Below are 16,258 nucleotides of genomic sequence, written 5' to 3'. Positions count from 1 at the left end.
ATTCCTAGCATTTATTATTGTGAATTTGTGATGAAAGTCTGAGAATCAAGATGATAAGTACTGGAAGCAGCTAGGTTGGATATTCTTAAATGTTGTGCACATCACTGACAGAAGACGGAAGTGTGGATTGTGTTCTGAGGGACGAATGCACATCAACCAATACTCAGTGTCTGGATAATTGAATGGACCATGAGTTGGGAATTAAATCACTTGTTTGGGTTGACAGACACTTCTATAAATAGTTTAAGTTTGCACCGGACAGGGTAGCAGGCCGAATGAAGACAACAGTAGGTGGCGGTAATGCACAAATATGTTTGCCAACGGCCAATAAACACGAAAGAATAAGAGCAATAAACCCCAGTTACCCCAATAGAGAAGAAGAAGGACAACGGATGTAAACAGACACTCGTGTAGTTTATTTTGACCAGAACATGGTTTATGGTCAACAGAGAGTCAGTGCGGTCATAACCGTTTGATGACTATACCAAGATGAGTCAAATTCAAGGTCTTCGGGTCCTTGTGAAGCAGTTTCTGTCTGCGGCTGCTGATGAGATCGTGGAAGCTGTTGAAAAGATAATTGCAGGCTACGAGGAAGAAATGCACCAGTACAAACGAGAGATCAGGTCAAATATATTATCGGGTATGCATATATATATAAAATCGTGCCTATCCATGATCAAATTAAATAGAACATCAGATCTGATATGTGCAGTGTTGTTTAACATTTTGATCTCCAAGATGACTCAGTCTCCATATGCGCGAGCGCGAGCAACCTATAGATTAAGGTTAAATTCCCCATTTATTAATTGAACAGAACAGTCCCATCTAGTTGTATTACTCGACGATAAACTCACCAATATTGCACCATGCATATATGGACAGCTTTTAATGGTTTATCCATATTGCCTCAATGCCTGTAATTATATATGGTGGGTCTTTCCACAGTTCCATTTCTATGCCCACTGGATGTGTGCTCACCTCTGCAACATCCAGAGTGAGACTGACCCTCCTGATCTCTACTCCTATGAGCAGTGAGCACTCACTGGGCATGGAAGTGGAACTGTGGAATAACATCATTAACAAATGATATATTACACTTGGTTAGTCTGAGTGAGTGAGTGAGTGACTTCAGCAATAGTTAATGGTGAGGTCGAGGAATTAATGATGATTTCATGGTAAATTCATTATGAAATAATGTATGAGTGCATGTCAAGTAACGTTTGACAAGTTTTCAAATCATTTCTGTTCTCTTCTCCTTTTCTGCTCCTCAGAGGAAGCAAAGCTCAACCTCTCTGTGTGGGAGGAGGATCTCCTCACTGAGCAGCAGCAGGAGTGGAATTCCAGTCCGAGGCAGAAGAACCCTGAGTCCCTGCAGACTGAGAGGAGCCACAATGAACCTTTGAGCATCAGCCAGGACAGAAGACCAGAGGACGACACCATCCATGACATATTCACTCCTCAGTGTGATAAAAATGAACATGAAATAATATACAAAGTAGAGGAGGAACCTCTACCTGTCACTTCAGCTGAGCAGATGCCAATAGAGACTGATGAAGAGGTCCCATCTCCAGGATTCTCTGAGGCTGAAAACGGAATTGACGATGACTGGAATGCTACTCAAGATGGAGACGGTGACAGAAGTGAAGAGTGGACGCCAAGCGGACAACATCGTACACTGACTGGTAAGACACCACGGACAAAGAAAAAGCTAAAATCCTGTATCATCTGCAAAGTATGTGAGAAATCTTTTTACTCCGAACTCTCATTGGTGAAACATATGGAAGTTCACCCTAAAGATGTCTGCGGGCTGTGTGGAATGCACTTCATGACAGAGGAGGATTTTAAACTTCACCTGAAAACTCACCTGAATGTGAAAGCAAAGGTTTGTGATGTTTGTGGGAAATGCTTTGCCAACAATGCAGGCTTGAAGGAACACATGAGGAGCCACACAGGAGTGAAGCCGTTCAGATGCGAGGAGTGTGGTAGATACTTCAGCCGATACCAAAATATGACAAGACACCTCCGGCTCCACACTGGGGAGAAGTCCTACTCTTGCAACAGCTGCAGTAAATGCTTCAGTAGTTATTATTTATTAAAACAACACATGGTCGATCACATTGTAACGTCCAGGATTCTAACCCAGGTCTCCCACATGGAAAGCCAGCATCTTAATGACTAGTCAAAATGGGAATTCTCCTTTGGCCAGTGGGGATATTAGGCTTGTTGTCATCAGGCTCTGAGACATTCTGCTGCAACATGATGGTGGCAAACTGAGCACATCGTTTTGGCCAGAGCTCCATGCCACTCGCTCCTAATTTTCAGTTTTTCCAACTTATTCTATATGGTTCCTTTGTGTTTGGGAGTTTATCAAATAAAATAATAAACCATCTGAAAAAAGACGAACGGAACGGAACAGTGTGTGAAATATGTGTCAAGTTTTGTGATGGCTAATATACAAGCAAGCTTGTACATCTGTTATTTTTTAGCGGCGGCACACCGTCTCCAATGAATAGCATTGTCCCTTTTTTCCATATGTGAGTTTGGAGTACGACCTTTGACCCCTGCATGCAGCATGCTGATTGGGGTAATGATTTTATTTATGATTTTTAATAATTTCGATTTTTATTTTCACACAAATATTATCTTCTGGGAGTTCCTGGCACAAAACATTTTCAAATGGAGGGTCCGCAGCCAAATATATATAATGTTGGGGATCCTTGGTACGAAAAAGTTTGAGAACTACTGATTTAGAAGGCATTTGTAGAATCGGATTCAGGTATTAATCTGGTAAACTAGTAAATGTGATCAGTGGAGAGCAGACCTCCACCAAGAAGTCAGCTTGATCATAGTGTTACAGTGCCATGCAAAGTTTCAAATACATTTTTATGTAATGAATGAAACTTTGACAGCCGTAGCCAGTAGATGACAAACAACAATTAAAAACATACAAAACAGTTACAAATAAATACATTGGTTCATAAAACTCTAAAACTCTCTCGTAAAAAAAAAGAAGAAAATCTATAAGAGGCACTCGTACCAATGTTTCCACATCAAGGAGCGGTATCTAACAGTGCTAAACCTGGGATTAGTCATCAACATCATAATCACATTATTAAGTGATCCATCAAGTCTGCTTTTAAAGCTGAACATGAGGTTTCTCAAGAGAGCCTGGAAGGTGGTTAGACCAGAGTCGCAGAAGAGCTGACTAGCACTGCCACCCCTAGGCTTCTTCAGGAGAATCCTGAGAGCATCGTTATAAGCCACCTTTAGCTTGCGCAGACTCTCTTTTTTTATAATTCACCCATAAGGGGGCTGTACAGCGGGGTGCAGTATGCTCTAAATAGGTTCACCTTGACCTCAACTGAACAGTAGTGAAATTTCCTGGCTAACATATTGGCTTGGACATAGAGCATTCTACGCTGTCTATACATGTCAGCATCATCTTCCATCTTATCTGTAATGATGTGCCCCAAATATTTACAGCTGCTACAAACCGAGAGGGTTTGATCCGACAAGTAGAACACTGGGAAATGCTGTTTCTGATCCCCCTTGGTCCTGCAAATGACTACCACTCTTTTTGGCATTGTATTTGATGTCATACGTACGTGACCCCATACTGAGAGCAAATGTTCAATTTGTAATATTAGACTATAATAAAAATGCTGCGTTCACACGGGCAGACACAAAGATACAGTGTGCCATTCATTTTCAGTGGAAGCCAGCAACCTGAAGATACAAGGATATATCAGACGTTCGTAGCTGCTGTGAAATCTACAACAGCTACAAAGCTACAAAAACGTTGAGCTGGTTTCAACTTCAGCTACAAAACTGCACATACAGTGTGTAGTTTTGTATCTTTTGTGTGAACGAGACTAGTATAATTCTCATAGTTTTTATTTGTTTTTTTATTCTAATCCCACGATTTTGTAACGCCCAACACCCTGGGAGTTGGCAGCTCTGTACCTGCAACGATGACACCCCACATGGCCCCTTAAAAATACATTTACAGAAACCTGAAGTGTGTATGTGACCGGTGGAGGTCGACCACCAAACCGCATTGCCCCATGACAAAATATTTTCTCAATGTTTCGTGGCACTACATGAATCTGTTAGGATTCTGTGACAGGCCATGCCACATTTTGGCCACATGGTGTGAAAAGTAAATGCATTCTTTGTTAACTCATGACAAACTTTAACACCAAGTGCAAAATCTGTTCCTAACATTTGTAGATAAGATGTGCTACTAACAGACCGATAAATGAATTGGGGTGAAAACATAAACCCTGTTCTCCCAATGGTAGTGACATTGGTCAAAAACGGTTTGCAACTGTTTTACATGCAGGGTCAGGAGACATTAAGTAGTTAATTTGTTTTTAATTTAGTAATTTAGTTTCTATTTCCAATTTTGTGTAATGCAGTTAATATAGTCGCTTGCCTTTTAATTGTTTTGTTTGTTTCATGAAACAGATTGACTAGAATCTAGTCAATCTAGTCAGCTAAAAACGTCCATAAGTCATGACAAAATTTGTCATGACTTATGGACGTTTTTAGCTGTGTGCCCAAAATGTGTTGACCTCATCACATTTAATGTGATGAGGTCAACACATTTTGGGCACATTTGGTCAAGTGGCTATGGCTGCTTTCAGCCCAAGGAGTGTATTTTGTGCAAAACTAATGCTTTGAATGGATTCAGAATCATGAAAACCCCCTAGTTTGCTACTTAAAGCAAAAGGAAAATTTGACATTTTGTTAATGGCCATAGGATGTTAATGGTAGTCACAAGAAACCCCTATAAAAAATAATTGCCCAATAGCCGGTCAATAAGTGGATAATGGATTCATGAATGTAATATAGACAATATTTTAGGCAGATAAAAAAATACTATATACCAAATTTCCCACTTTAAACAAAAAAAGCCTGTCGGCTGCCGGACTAGAGTGGCAGCAACAGTATCATTATTGAATATCCAGGTTCAAATCATGGTGCATACTACTATAACACTTTGCATTCAGTAAATTGTATATTTACTATGAGAAAGAGTCTTGTAGGCCTAAGGTACCACCAGGGCAATACTTGCTCCCTAGTGTTAACTTCTGAGGGAAGAATGCACTTCAACCAAGACTCGACCATGATGAGTTTGGAATGAAATTACTGGGTGGACTCAGACACTGGACAGTAGGCGAATGAAGAGAACAGTAGGTGGCGGTAATGCACAAATATGTTTGCCAACCGCCAATAAACCCCAATAGAAGTCAGTAGAAGGACAACGGATGTGAACATAAACAGTCCCGCACTCACTCACTCGTGTAGTTTATCGTGACCAGAACAAGATCATTATTTATATGGTTATAACTTAACAGTCAATGTTATCATAACCGTTCGACTAGGTACCAAAATGAGTCAAATTCGAGGTCTTCGGGTCCTTGTGAAGCAGTTTCTGTCTGCGGCTGCTGATGAGATCATGGAAGCTGTTGAAAAGATAATCGCAGGCTACGAGGAAGAAATGTTCCAGTACAGGTCAAATAGATTATCAGGTATGCATATAAAACCATAGATCAAGTTAAATAGCACATCAGATCAGATATATGCATGTGTGCGCAATGTATCTAATCTGATTAACATAACAGGAGCCCTCACAAGGTTTCTTCGACTATGCATCTCATATGGTACCACACCTCAAAGGCCCTAAAAACAAAGCAAAACGTCATCGCAAAACAAACTGGTCATTTTTTTCTGGTCACTGCTCATTTTGATTGGAATGGGCAGCTTGTGGTTGACGACAGAGTACAGCAACTTGCAATGGGCCTGGTTACCCATGTACTGTATCTGTATAGTGTATATGTCATATAATACTCCTAGGCCACTAAAATGTAAAACGCCCTACCAACAACAACAACAACATGGAGAATTTAATGTCATGTGGACGAGCTAATCGGTGTCTTCTTCCTACACTTCGTCCTCATTGACAATGAATGGGGAACCTATGCTGCATGTAACCTGGATAATGTTACGTCATATGTGGACGAGCAAACCAACATGTTATGCCCCTCACTTCAGGTGTGATTTGTCAGTATCACCATGCCAGCAGCAGCACAACAACATAGTTCCATGTGACAGGGGGGTCAAAGTTGAACGAAAGTTGCTCTACATGGTAGAAAATGGGTCAACAATACAAATTGTGCTAGTTTTGTAAATTCATTCATTTTTAATGAGTGCCTGTGCCCCTCACCAAATGACCGGAACCACTTAATATTCTATTCACCAAAACCAGACAAGAACTCCCACCACGGGACTCACGCAATCAATTAATACATTTGCAACCACTATATTAATGCCAAGTATTTTCTACAGCTAATGTTCTCTTCTCCTTTCCTGCTCCTCAGATGAAGCACAGCGCAACCTCTCTGTCTGGGAGAAGGATTTCCTAACTGAGCAGCAGCAGGAGTGGAATTCCAGTCCAAGGCAGAAGAACCCACAGTCACTGCAGACTGAGAGGAGCCACAATGAACCTTTGAGCAGCAGCCAGGACAGAAGACCAGAGGACGACACCATCCATGACATATTCACTTCTGATTGTGAGAAAAATGAACTTGAAATATACAAAGTAGAGGAAGAACCTCTACCTGTCACTTCAGCTGAGCAGATGATCATAGTGACTGATGAAGAGGTCCCATCTCCAGGATTCTCTGAGGCTGAAAATGGAATTAACGATGACTGGAATGCTACTCAAGATGGAGACGGTGACAGAAGTGAAGAGTGGACGCCAAGCGGACAACATCGTACACTAACTGGTTCACCACAGGCGAAGAAAAACCGTATCATCTGCCAAGTGTGTCAGGAATCATTTTACTCCGAACTCTCATTGGTAGAACATCTGGAAATTCACCCTAAAGATGTCTGTGGGCTTTGTGGGATGATGCACTTTAAGACAGAGGACGATTTTAAACTTCACCTGAAAACTCACCTGAAAGCAAAGGTTTGTGATGTTTGTGGGAAATGCTTTGCCAGGCCTAGCTATTTGAAGGAACACATGAGGAGCCACACAGGAGTGAAGCCGTTCAGATGCAAGGAGTGTGGTAGATACTTTAGCCGACACCAAAATATGACAAGACACCTCAGGATCCACACTGGGGATAAATCATAATCTTGCAACACCTGCAGTAAATGCTTCAGTAGTTATTATTTTATACAACACATGGTGGATCACATTGTAACATCCAGGATTCTAACCTGGGACAACATGATGGTGGCAAACTGAGCACATTGTTTTGTCCATCGTTTCTTTACACAAATACATACTCTTTTGGGGGTTCCTGGCACAACACATTTTCAGATGGGGGTCCGCAACCAAATATTTATCATGTTGGGGATCCTTGACACGAATATGTTTGAGAACTGCTGATTTAGAAGCCATTTGTAGATTCGGTTTCAGATATTAATGGGTTATACTAGTAAATGCACTCAGTGGAGAGCAGACCTCCACCATGAAAACCGCTTGTGCTTAGAGTGTTAAGGTGCCATGCAAAGTTTGTTTTCATTTCATGTCATTTGTTTTTCATTTCATCATGCTTTGAAATACAACTTTGCACATGCCTCCCAGTCTTCAACCAGCCAAGATTGTCTCCCCCTTCTCTGCTCCCTCCATTGGCTCCTGCTTACTGCCCGCACAGAGTACAAAACATTGATGTTGGCCTACAAAGCAACCAAAGGTATATGGCATGGCACCCCTGTATCTTCAAAGTCTGATCCCACCCCTGCTCACTCAGTCAGCTAACACAGGGAAGCTGGTAGAACCTTCATTAAAACTTCTGGGACAACGCTCCACGCGTCCCAGACTCTCCCTTCTGGCCCCCACTATGGAAAAAGCTTGGTTAGAACTGCAGACTCACTCCTGAGTCCCAATCTCCCTCTGTAGTCTGAAGACACTCACCTCTTCAGACTCCACCTTAGCCCGCATAGCACTTGACGAGCCTCAACGACCTTGCAGACGTCTGCAAAGGCTAAAATATGCTTTTGTTTTTTGTAGACATAGCATTGATTGTATAGTGTATACTTTCATTGTACAGATACTGTTAGACGGATGTTACGGTAGGTTCTTGGTTTACTTTTGACCCTAGTGATGTATTAAAATAAATCCTTGTTCTGAGCGTCTGCTAAATGCCTAAATTGTAAATTGTAGACTATAATAGAAATGTTTGATTAATTCGTAATTTGTGAAAAGTGTTAGACTAGTATAATTCTCATTTGTGAAATGGAAATGGTTGTGGCCCATGATGTCAACCAACAAGTTAGTGGTTTCAAGTCAAGCCCAGAGGCATAACAAGTTCCCATTCTGAAACGTCATAAAAAGATGGAAGTGGTCTTGGCCCGGGGGCCCACCAGGAGTTGGCAGCTCTGAGCCGAGTACGATGACACTCCAGTCCACATGGTCCCTTAAAAATACATTACAGAAAGTGTGTGTGGTGGAGGCCGTGCTTAATTGTCCCATGACAAAATAATTTCTCAATGTTTTGTGGTGTTACAGGAATGATCCGTTGGAATTTTGTTACATGGACCCCCTTTCCACCGGTTGGTTCCCAATGAGCCAGAGCTCTAAAATTGGTGGGGAAAACTAGACCTATATTAAATTGTTTATAGGATCAATACAAGTAAATTAATACATGATAACCAGTCCACAGTAGTAGCTTTGACTCATTTGCATATTTAAAAATGTAAAATTTGTAATACAATAAATCATTGTGTTCGTGTAAGTACTCAACTTTGGAAGTTTCATGGTGATAACAATCTAATATAGGTATGGTTTTGCACACTCAATTCATAATTAACTTTCCAATTTTGGAACTCTGGCTCATGGACTAAAAACCAAAAAGAACTGAACCGGTTCCCATTGGGAACCAACCGGTGGAAAATGGGCCATGGTGTAAAAAGTAAATAAGTTCTTCCTTACCTCATGACAAACCTTGAACCTAAGTTCAACTTAAGAGATTTCACTACACAATGAATGAATGCAACAATTCTTTATGCAGAAAATAAATACAAATAATGAATTAATTTAACATTAAGATATGGAGATGTTTTTAAAAGTCATGTACACCTGTACCCAACAACAACTGGTCACTGGACTGTGAAATCTGATGATGCTATGAAGTGGGAGTTTCTCCAACCTGTATTTCCTGTGTAACCTCAATGAGTATTCTCATAGAATAAACCCCCACATTGATTTTCGATGGTGTTTTCTCCTCTCATTTGGCTTCTGCATTCTTCATTTTCACTATTTAAAATTTCATCTTTACTTGCAATATTGTTTTTTGATATATCTGTGGGGATTTGTAAAGTGCATGTATACATTTTTCATTTATTTAAAATAAGTTATGTAGTTCCTCAAACAAACTGCGGATGGTAGCAACACGCTGTTAGTTCATGGTGCTCAATCTGGTATAACACTGGATTCAGTGAGTAATAGAGTAATCAGTATAGTACATTTACTGAATGCAAGAGAAAGTCTGGAACTGTTGTATCAAACAACTGACTGAGAAGAGGCGTTTGACACAATGAGCAGGATATACGTTTTGTAAAAGACAAAGTGGTTGTCAGTTTTTCCACGGAGAGAGGGTGGCATTTTAAAATTGCTATAGAATTCGTCTTAATGGATTAATTTGCTCTCTTAGGGCTGGGGTATTATAGTGTATCACAGGCAGCACGCATGGTCGGTGTCGCTGTCCATTGGCGGAACCATTTACTAATCGATGTATGACGGCGACGTGCTTGTTCTGCCAACCCGTTTTCTTTTTTCTTCAGGTCCAGAACAAACTTGTTTTGCGAATTATGATAGTCTGTCACCTATAGTCTACACTCGTGCATTTTAGATCAACTTGTTAGTTGTTACCGACCCGTACTGCGCTTGACTGCAGCTGGTCTTTAGCCTATACTTTTACTCAACATTTATACCGCCTGGGGCTTTCCTTTTATTTTTACTGCTACAAATAAGATATTCTACTAAATGTATTTTGCGCAACATACTTTACCTGGAAGTACAACGCCAGGACAGCGGAAGTATAAACAGAGACTCGCCCAGTGTAGTTTTACAAGCGTTTGTGAACAGAATCACAGAATCATTGCTTTCTTTAACAGTCAGTGTGATTAGAGCCGTTTAACTAGATACCACGATGAGTAAAACTAAAGGTATTCGGGTCCTTGTGAAGCAGTTTCTGTCTGCGGCTGCTGATGAGATCTTGGAAGCTGTTGAAAAGATGATCTCAGGCTACGAGGAAGAAATGTTGCAGTCTAAACGAGAGATCAGTCGACAACGCAAGCTGCTCGATGCGCTTATAAAACCTGATATCAGATTAAATAGAATAAGAGGTATGTGATACACAATGTTATAATCTGATCGATGTTCTCATAAAATCACTGTGCTCATAAAGGTGGCACGTGTGTGTTAGCCCTATAGTCCAGTGCGTTGAGAGACTCGTTAACGCACTGGAGGTGTGTGTGTGTGCGTGCGCGTGCGTGCGTGCGTCTGTCCACATAACCAACACAACACAGTCAGCCTAATGTAAAACGCCCTGTTCAGATCAAACGTTTGTTGGAATTCAGCCAGGATGATGTGACATTGACGATTACAACATTATGTGTCTAATGTTCTACAATGATGTATTAAGTTAACAAGTCAACGATCATGTAACCTCATCATCTATTCTACAGCAGTCCCCTGTGAGGCCAGGGATTTTTATATCCTGACATATGGAAATGCCTGATCATGAACCAAAACTCTCAGCCTATTTTTATTTATTTTAAGTGTTTAGTGATTTATTCTGATAAATTCTGTCATTTGGGTCTAGAATTTATTTGCATTGCAGATAGGACAGAAGTGACAACCAGTGGTGTAAAGTCCATTTACTCAAGTACAGTACCTTAAGTACAATTGTGTAGGGATGGACCGATCCTGATTGCTTTTCCTCATGATAGGCCGATACCTAACGAACTTGGCAAATTTAAATATTTCCAATTTCTTTGTGTCAAAACACACGCCAAAACTGTTCCTGTGTGTGGGGAGGAAGGGGAGAATGTTTTTTCAAAGATTACAAATTATATTATACTATATGACTGATTGACATTTATACCACTTAAATGGTGTAAAAGATTCCAGATAGGGTAAATTGCCGAACACTGATCGGAGTGAATATCAGCCGATCACTGATCGGAGCATCTCTACAATCTACAAGCTCAAAAGATTGTTGTATACATTTTGAACTTTTTGGACATTCTGCATATTATGACTTATGAGTACTTGATGCCAATTATTTTGTATACCTTTAGTTACTAAAGTAAATTCTGAATACCATACTTTTACATACTAAAAGTATGGAGTATGTCTACATCGTGGTGTTGGTACCTTTACTAAAAGTAAATTATTCCACCACTATAAGACAACAGTGACACAGTGACCAAAATAGCCATTCTGGTTAACACAATCAGCGCCGGGATTTCTTTCAAAATAGAAGCTTGGGGTGCCGGGAAGATATGGCTGCTTTTACTCTGTAAGCCCCCCCCCCCCAATGTTCTATTCTAATGTAGCATTATGAGTTTTTGATGAGTGGTAAAAGTTGTGGCTCTGTGTGTAGGTACGGTATGTGTGTGGGTGAATGAGTGTGGCTGTGCGCGTGCATGCGTACCTCGATCCGAACAACAGAGACCTTTTTAGAACCACAACATAGAAACACACACACACACACACTCACACTAACCTGACGCTGCCAGATCCAAAAAGCTTGCTACACAAATTTGTTTCACAGCTTATTTGGATCTGGGATCGCGGAAGCAAATTCGATGACGGGGCTGTTCCTTTTTTTCAAGATACATGGTAGATGATTGGATGGGAGCGTCTGTCTATCACCGTGTGGGCGTGCAAACACAACCAATCATATCGACGTGTCTATATACCGTCACATCCGCATCCCGCCTTTAGCTCACGCTGATTGGTTCGGTGCGAAGCAGATCTGACTCAGGGCTCAACTCTGTCAGAGATCCCAGATGAGTGTTGTGTTGGGGAATATGTTTCCGCAATACCGCCCTCATCTGGCAGCGTCAGGTTACACTCACACAGCCTGTCGCTAAAAATCGACTGTGTTTTAATATTGCTACTTGATCCAAGTGATTTTACATTAGCTATATTTTATGTATTCTGACTCACCTTCTTTTCTATTTTATATTCTAATCAAAAATTATTGCGCCAAAATTACTTTAGCCCATTTGTAAATGTGATGTTACAAGAAAGATTGATTGACACTGATGTTGTTCCCTTCTCCTTTCCTGCTTCTCAGACGAACCACAGCTCATGCTCTGGGAAGAAATCTTCGCTGAGCAACAGCAGGAGTGGAATTCCAGTCCGAAGCAGAAGAATCCAGAGTCACTGCAGACTGAGAGGAGCCATAAGGAAGCTTTGAGCAGCAGCAAGGACAGAAGACCAGAGGACGACACCATCCATGACACATTCACTCCTCAGTGTGAGGAAAATGAACATGAAATAGACAAAGTAGAGGAAGAACCTCTACCTGTCACTTCAGCTGAGCAGATGATCATAGAGGCTGATGAAGAGGTCCCATCTCCAAGATTCTCCGAGGCTGAGACCAAAAATGGAGATGACGACGAGGATTGGAGGCTGAGCGATACTACTACTCAAGACGAAGACAGTGACAAAGATGTAGAGATGAAGACAAAGAGACAATATCGCAAGCTGACTGCAAAGACACCACAGAAAAAGAAAAAGCTAAGATCTGGCATCATTTGCAAAGTGTGTGGGAAGTCTTTTCATGCCAAAACCTCACTGGTGAATCATCTGGAAAGTCACCCTAAAGATGACTGCGGGCTGTGTGGGATGCACTTTAATAGCGAGGAGGATTTTAAACTTCACCTGAAAACTCACGTGAACACGAAAGCAGAGGTTTGTGATTTTTGTGGGAAATGCTTTGTCGGTTCTAGCGCTTTGGAGACACACATGAGGATCCACACAGGAGAGAAGCCGTTCAATTGCAATGAATGTGGTAAATCCTTCAACTGTCGCCAAAATATGACGCGGCACCTCCGTGTCCACACTGGGGAGAAGCCATACACTTGCATCAGCTGCAGCAAATGCTTCAGCGATTACACTACCTTAAAACGACACGTGCAGACTCATTTTCAACACAAAACACTCACTGTAACCCCTCCTGCACTTGACGACGGGGATGGCAATGCAAACATTAAGGATAGCAAAGCGCAAACATCCAAAAAGCAGCTGTCGCGGGCTATATGTAAAGTGTGCGGGAAAGATTTTCACAAAATAATGCCCCTTGTGAATCACGCCAAAATACACACTGAGGGCATCTGTGGGGTCTGCGGTGCACACTATGACTCGGAGGAAAGTTTGAAGCTTCATCTGCAAACTCACGAGAATGGAAAAGTGTGTGAAATCTGTGGAAAGTGTTTCGAAGGCCATGGAAATCTAGAAATACACATGAGGATCCATACTGGAGAGAAACCGTTCAGCTGCAGCATGTGTGGTAAATCCTTCAATTGTCGCCAGAATATGACAAGACACCTCATGATCCACACTGGGGAGAAGCCATACTCCTGCACCACCTGCAGCAAATGCTTCAATGACTACTCTACATTAAAACGACACATGAGGACTCATTTACAAGGCAAAGCACGCTCTGTAAACAATTCTGCAGCTGACGATGTGGATGGTAAGCAACGGGTACGGAACGTGTGTAAAGTGTGTGGGAAGGATTTTCACTCCATGGTGTCCCTCGTGAATCACTCCAAAACACACACTGAGGACCTCTGTGGGGTCTGCGGGACACAATTTGACTCAGCGGAAAGCTTGAAGCTTCATCTGAAAACTCACAAGAACAGAAATTTGTGCGAAATCTGTGGCAAGTGTTTTGAGAGCAACGCAAGTCTAGAAATGCACAAGAGGATCCACACGGGAGAGAAGCCATTCAGCTGCAGCGACTGTGATAAATCATTCAACTTTCGCCACAACATGATCAGACACAAGAGGACCCATACGGGTGAGAAACCCTACCTCTGCAACGTATGTGGCAGGTGTTTCTGTGACCATACGACGCTCAAACACCACACCAGCACTCACACTGGGCTGAAACCGCACCGCTGCGAGATCTGTGGCAAAGGATTTCACCGGAAAACATATGTAAGAATTCACATGAAGAGTCACACAAATAAACTAGGAAATGTGCGCAGCGGAGAGCAGACCTCTCACCAATGAGACACCTTGTCCATAAAGTGTAAGGGTGCCACGTCTCGATGGGGCCTAGGGAGTGGGGATAGTTGGGGGTCGACCAGCAAGTCAGCAGGTCTGAGCCAAGTCTGATGACAACCCACACGGCCCCCTTTAAAATACATTACAAATACCAGAAGTGCGTGTGACCAACCAGTGTGAAAATAGAATGAATTCTATGCGCCATGACAAATGTTTCCTTGGTGTGAAAAATGAATCAGATCTCCCTTGCTTAATGAAAAACCTTTCCCCAAAATCTAAATCTGTTCATTCACTGTTTGTAGATAGGCTATGCTGCTAAAAGACAGATACATGGAATGGAGAGAAAACAGAAACCCTGTCTCCACCTCCAATGGCAGTGACATTGGGTCGATTTTGAATTTTACAGCCCCCCTCACACACACACACACACACACACACACACACACGAAATATGCTCAAGTTGACTAGCAGATTTTGAAAATACCGGACGTTTAAAAAATTGAATTGCTGAACACCGTTGTGCTATCAGAAACAAGGTAGTCCTTTTGGCTGTGCGACTTTCCACGGCAAAACAACATGTCCAATGCCACTCTCAGACCTGTGGGAATAGAAACACAAAGGTTTGGTTCTTCAGTAGTTCTTTAGTGCTGTGGTTCTCAAAGTTGTGTCAGAGGATCCACAGGGGTCCTTGACGGGGATTCCAAGGGGTTCCCCACTCTAGCGAAATTTGTTGATACCAAAATCTTTACTTGTTCTTTAGCTTAGTTAGGCACCTCTATTGGCCCTGCCTGACTGTATATAGCACTTGTTTGACAAAGGTGCTATAACACCAAAATACTGTAGGTCACCCTGTGGTTATGAGCCAAAGAACCACTTTTATTGCAAATTGGCACATTGGGCACCTTGAGGCTGAAATGCCATAATCATTCTGATATTCGACAATTCCTGTGAATGAATAACCATTGTCATGTCTCTAATATTAATACTGCTGTTCTATATTTTATAGGTTGTGTTCATTATTTTCTTCACTGCATATGGTTTTACATTTTCCTTCTGTCAACATAGTAGACAGAGGTACCTCTAAAATAGGTTGTATATACTGTATGATGGCTATCAGATGGGGAGACACTTTTGGAGGTACATGCATTATATATATATATATATATATATATATATACCGGTGTGTGTATGTGTGTGTGTGTGTGTGTGTGTGTGTATATACACACACACAAATTGCTGACTGTGAGCTTGTATATAAATAGATATATATGCTACTGTAGTATATAGATTTTCTTTTATGCCCAAATTAGCGATGCCAGGTTGAAAGTGATAAAATAATCAATAAAGACATGTTGGCTCCATAATTGTCGTCCACAATTTGGATAATTCATATATCCCATATAGACCTACCTTGTTCCTCAAAATATCACTCTATCAGATATACGACGCGCGAACGCAGATCGTAAATTGCAATAACAATTAGAATAAATTACCACGCCATCACACTGATGTCACCATGACTCAGCCATAACCATATAAGGAGTCCCCAAAGCAGCCATCACACTCATGTCACCATGACTCAGCCATAACCATATAAGGAGTCCCCAAAGCAGCTATACGTCCAAATATCCATGGGCACAAAGGGGGGGACACGGACAGACATGATCTGCTAGGTCTCATAGTAAGTGCTCACTGCGTTCGCAAAAATAAAAGGAGCTATTTGGTGGTTGAATATCTGTTTCAACTTCACTAGAGTAGATATGTCTTGATTCAGCACCAATGCAATTTGATATTGATCTATGGATGCCTTTTTGTTAGGGGCGCTATAGCCCCTCCTATACACAAGTTTTGTCCCCTCACATCTCATATTTGCCATTGACAATGAAAGGAGAAATTAGTACATATGTGCCTCAAATATCTGGCAACACAAACAATAAATGCCATTGACAATGAAGGGAAAACTTACGTCATATGTAGACGAGCAAATCGGCTAAC

At 41.5% G+C, this 16,258-nt stretch overlaps 2 protein-coding genes across 3 annotated transcripts in view; both read left to right on the top strand.

The window, feature by feature from the left end:
- Positions 1-16,131, top strand: part of LOC308324834 (uncharacterized protein) — a 52,219-nt gene extending 36,088 nt beyond the window's left edge. Inside the window, exons 1-2 of one of the 2 annotated variants that reach the window (XM_080777143.1) lie at positions 10,076-10,362; positions 12,324-16,131. In XM_080777143.1, the coding sequence (XP_080633269.1) occupies positions 10,167-10,362; positions 12,324-14,269 (2,142 nt within the window). In that variant the 5' untranslated portion in view covers positions 10,076-10,166 and the 3' untranslated portion in view covers positions 14,270-16,131. Of the gene's footprint in view, positions 1-10,075; positions 10,363-12,323 lie in introns of those variants that run through there. The other variant, XM_080777142.1, reaches the window with a different exon arrangement.
- On the top strand, positions 401-2,296 carry LOC308323984 (uncharacterized protein). The gene is made up of 2 exons (XM_080775878.1): positions 401-640; positions 1,272-2,296. The coding sequence occupies exons 1-2, from the start codon at positions 490-492 to the stop codon at positions 2,177-2,179; spliced, it is 1,059 nt and encodes a 352-aa protein (XP_080632004.1). The 5' UTR covers positions 401-489; the 3' UTR covers positions 2,180-2,296.
- Positions 16,132-16,258: the final 127 nt, after the last annotated feature.

The sequence above is a fragment of the Protomyctophum bolini genome, assembly GCF_963924005.1.
Source record: "Protomyctophum bolini genome assembly, chromosome: 11".
NCBI lineage: Eukaryota > Metazoa > Chordata > Actinopteri > Myctophiformes > Myctophidae > Protomyctophum > Protomyctophum bolini.
This window is presented reverse-complemented; position numbering and strand designations above follow the sequence as displayed.

Coding starts and splice junctions, on each gene's coding strand:
- LOC308323984 (XM_080775878.1), top strand. CDS start 490: ATGAGTCAAATTCAAGGTCTTCGGGTCCTTGTGAAGCAGTTTCTGTCT. Junction 641..1,271: donor CAGGTCAAATATATTATCGG/GTATGCATATAT, acceptor TCTGCTCCTCAG/AGGAAGCAAAGCTCAACCTC.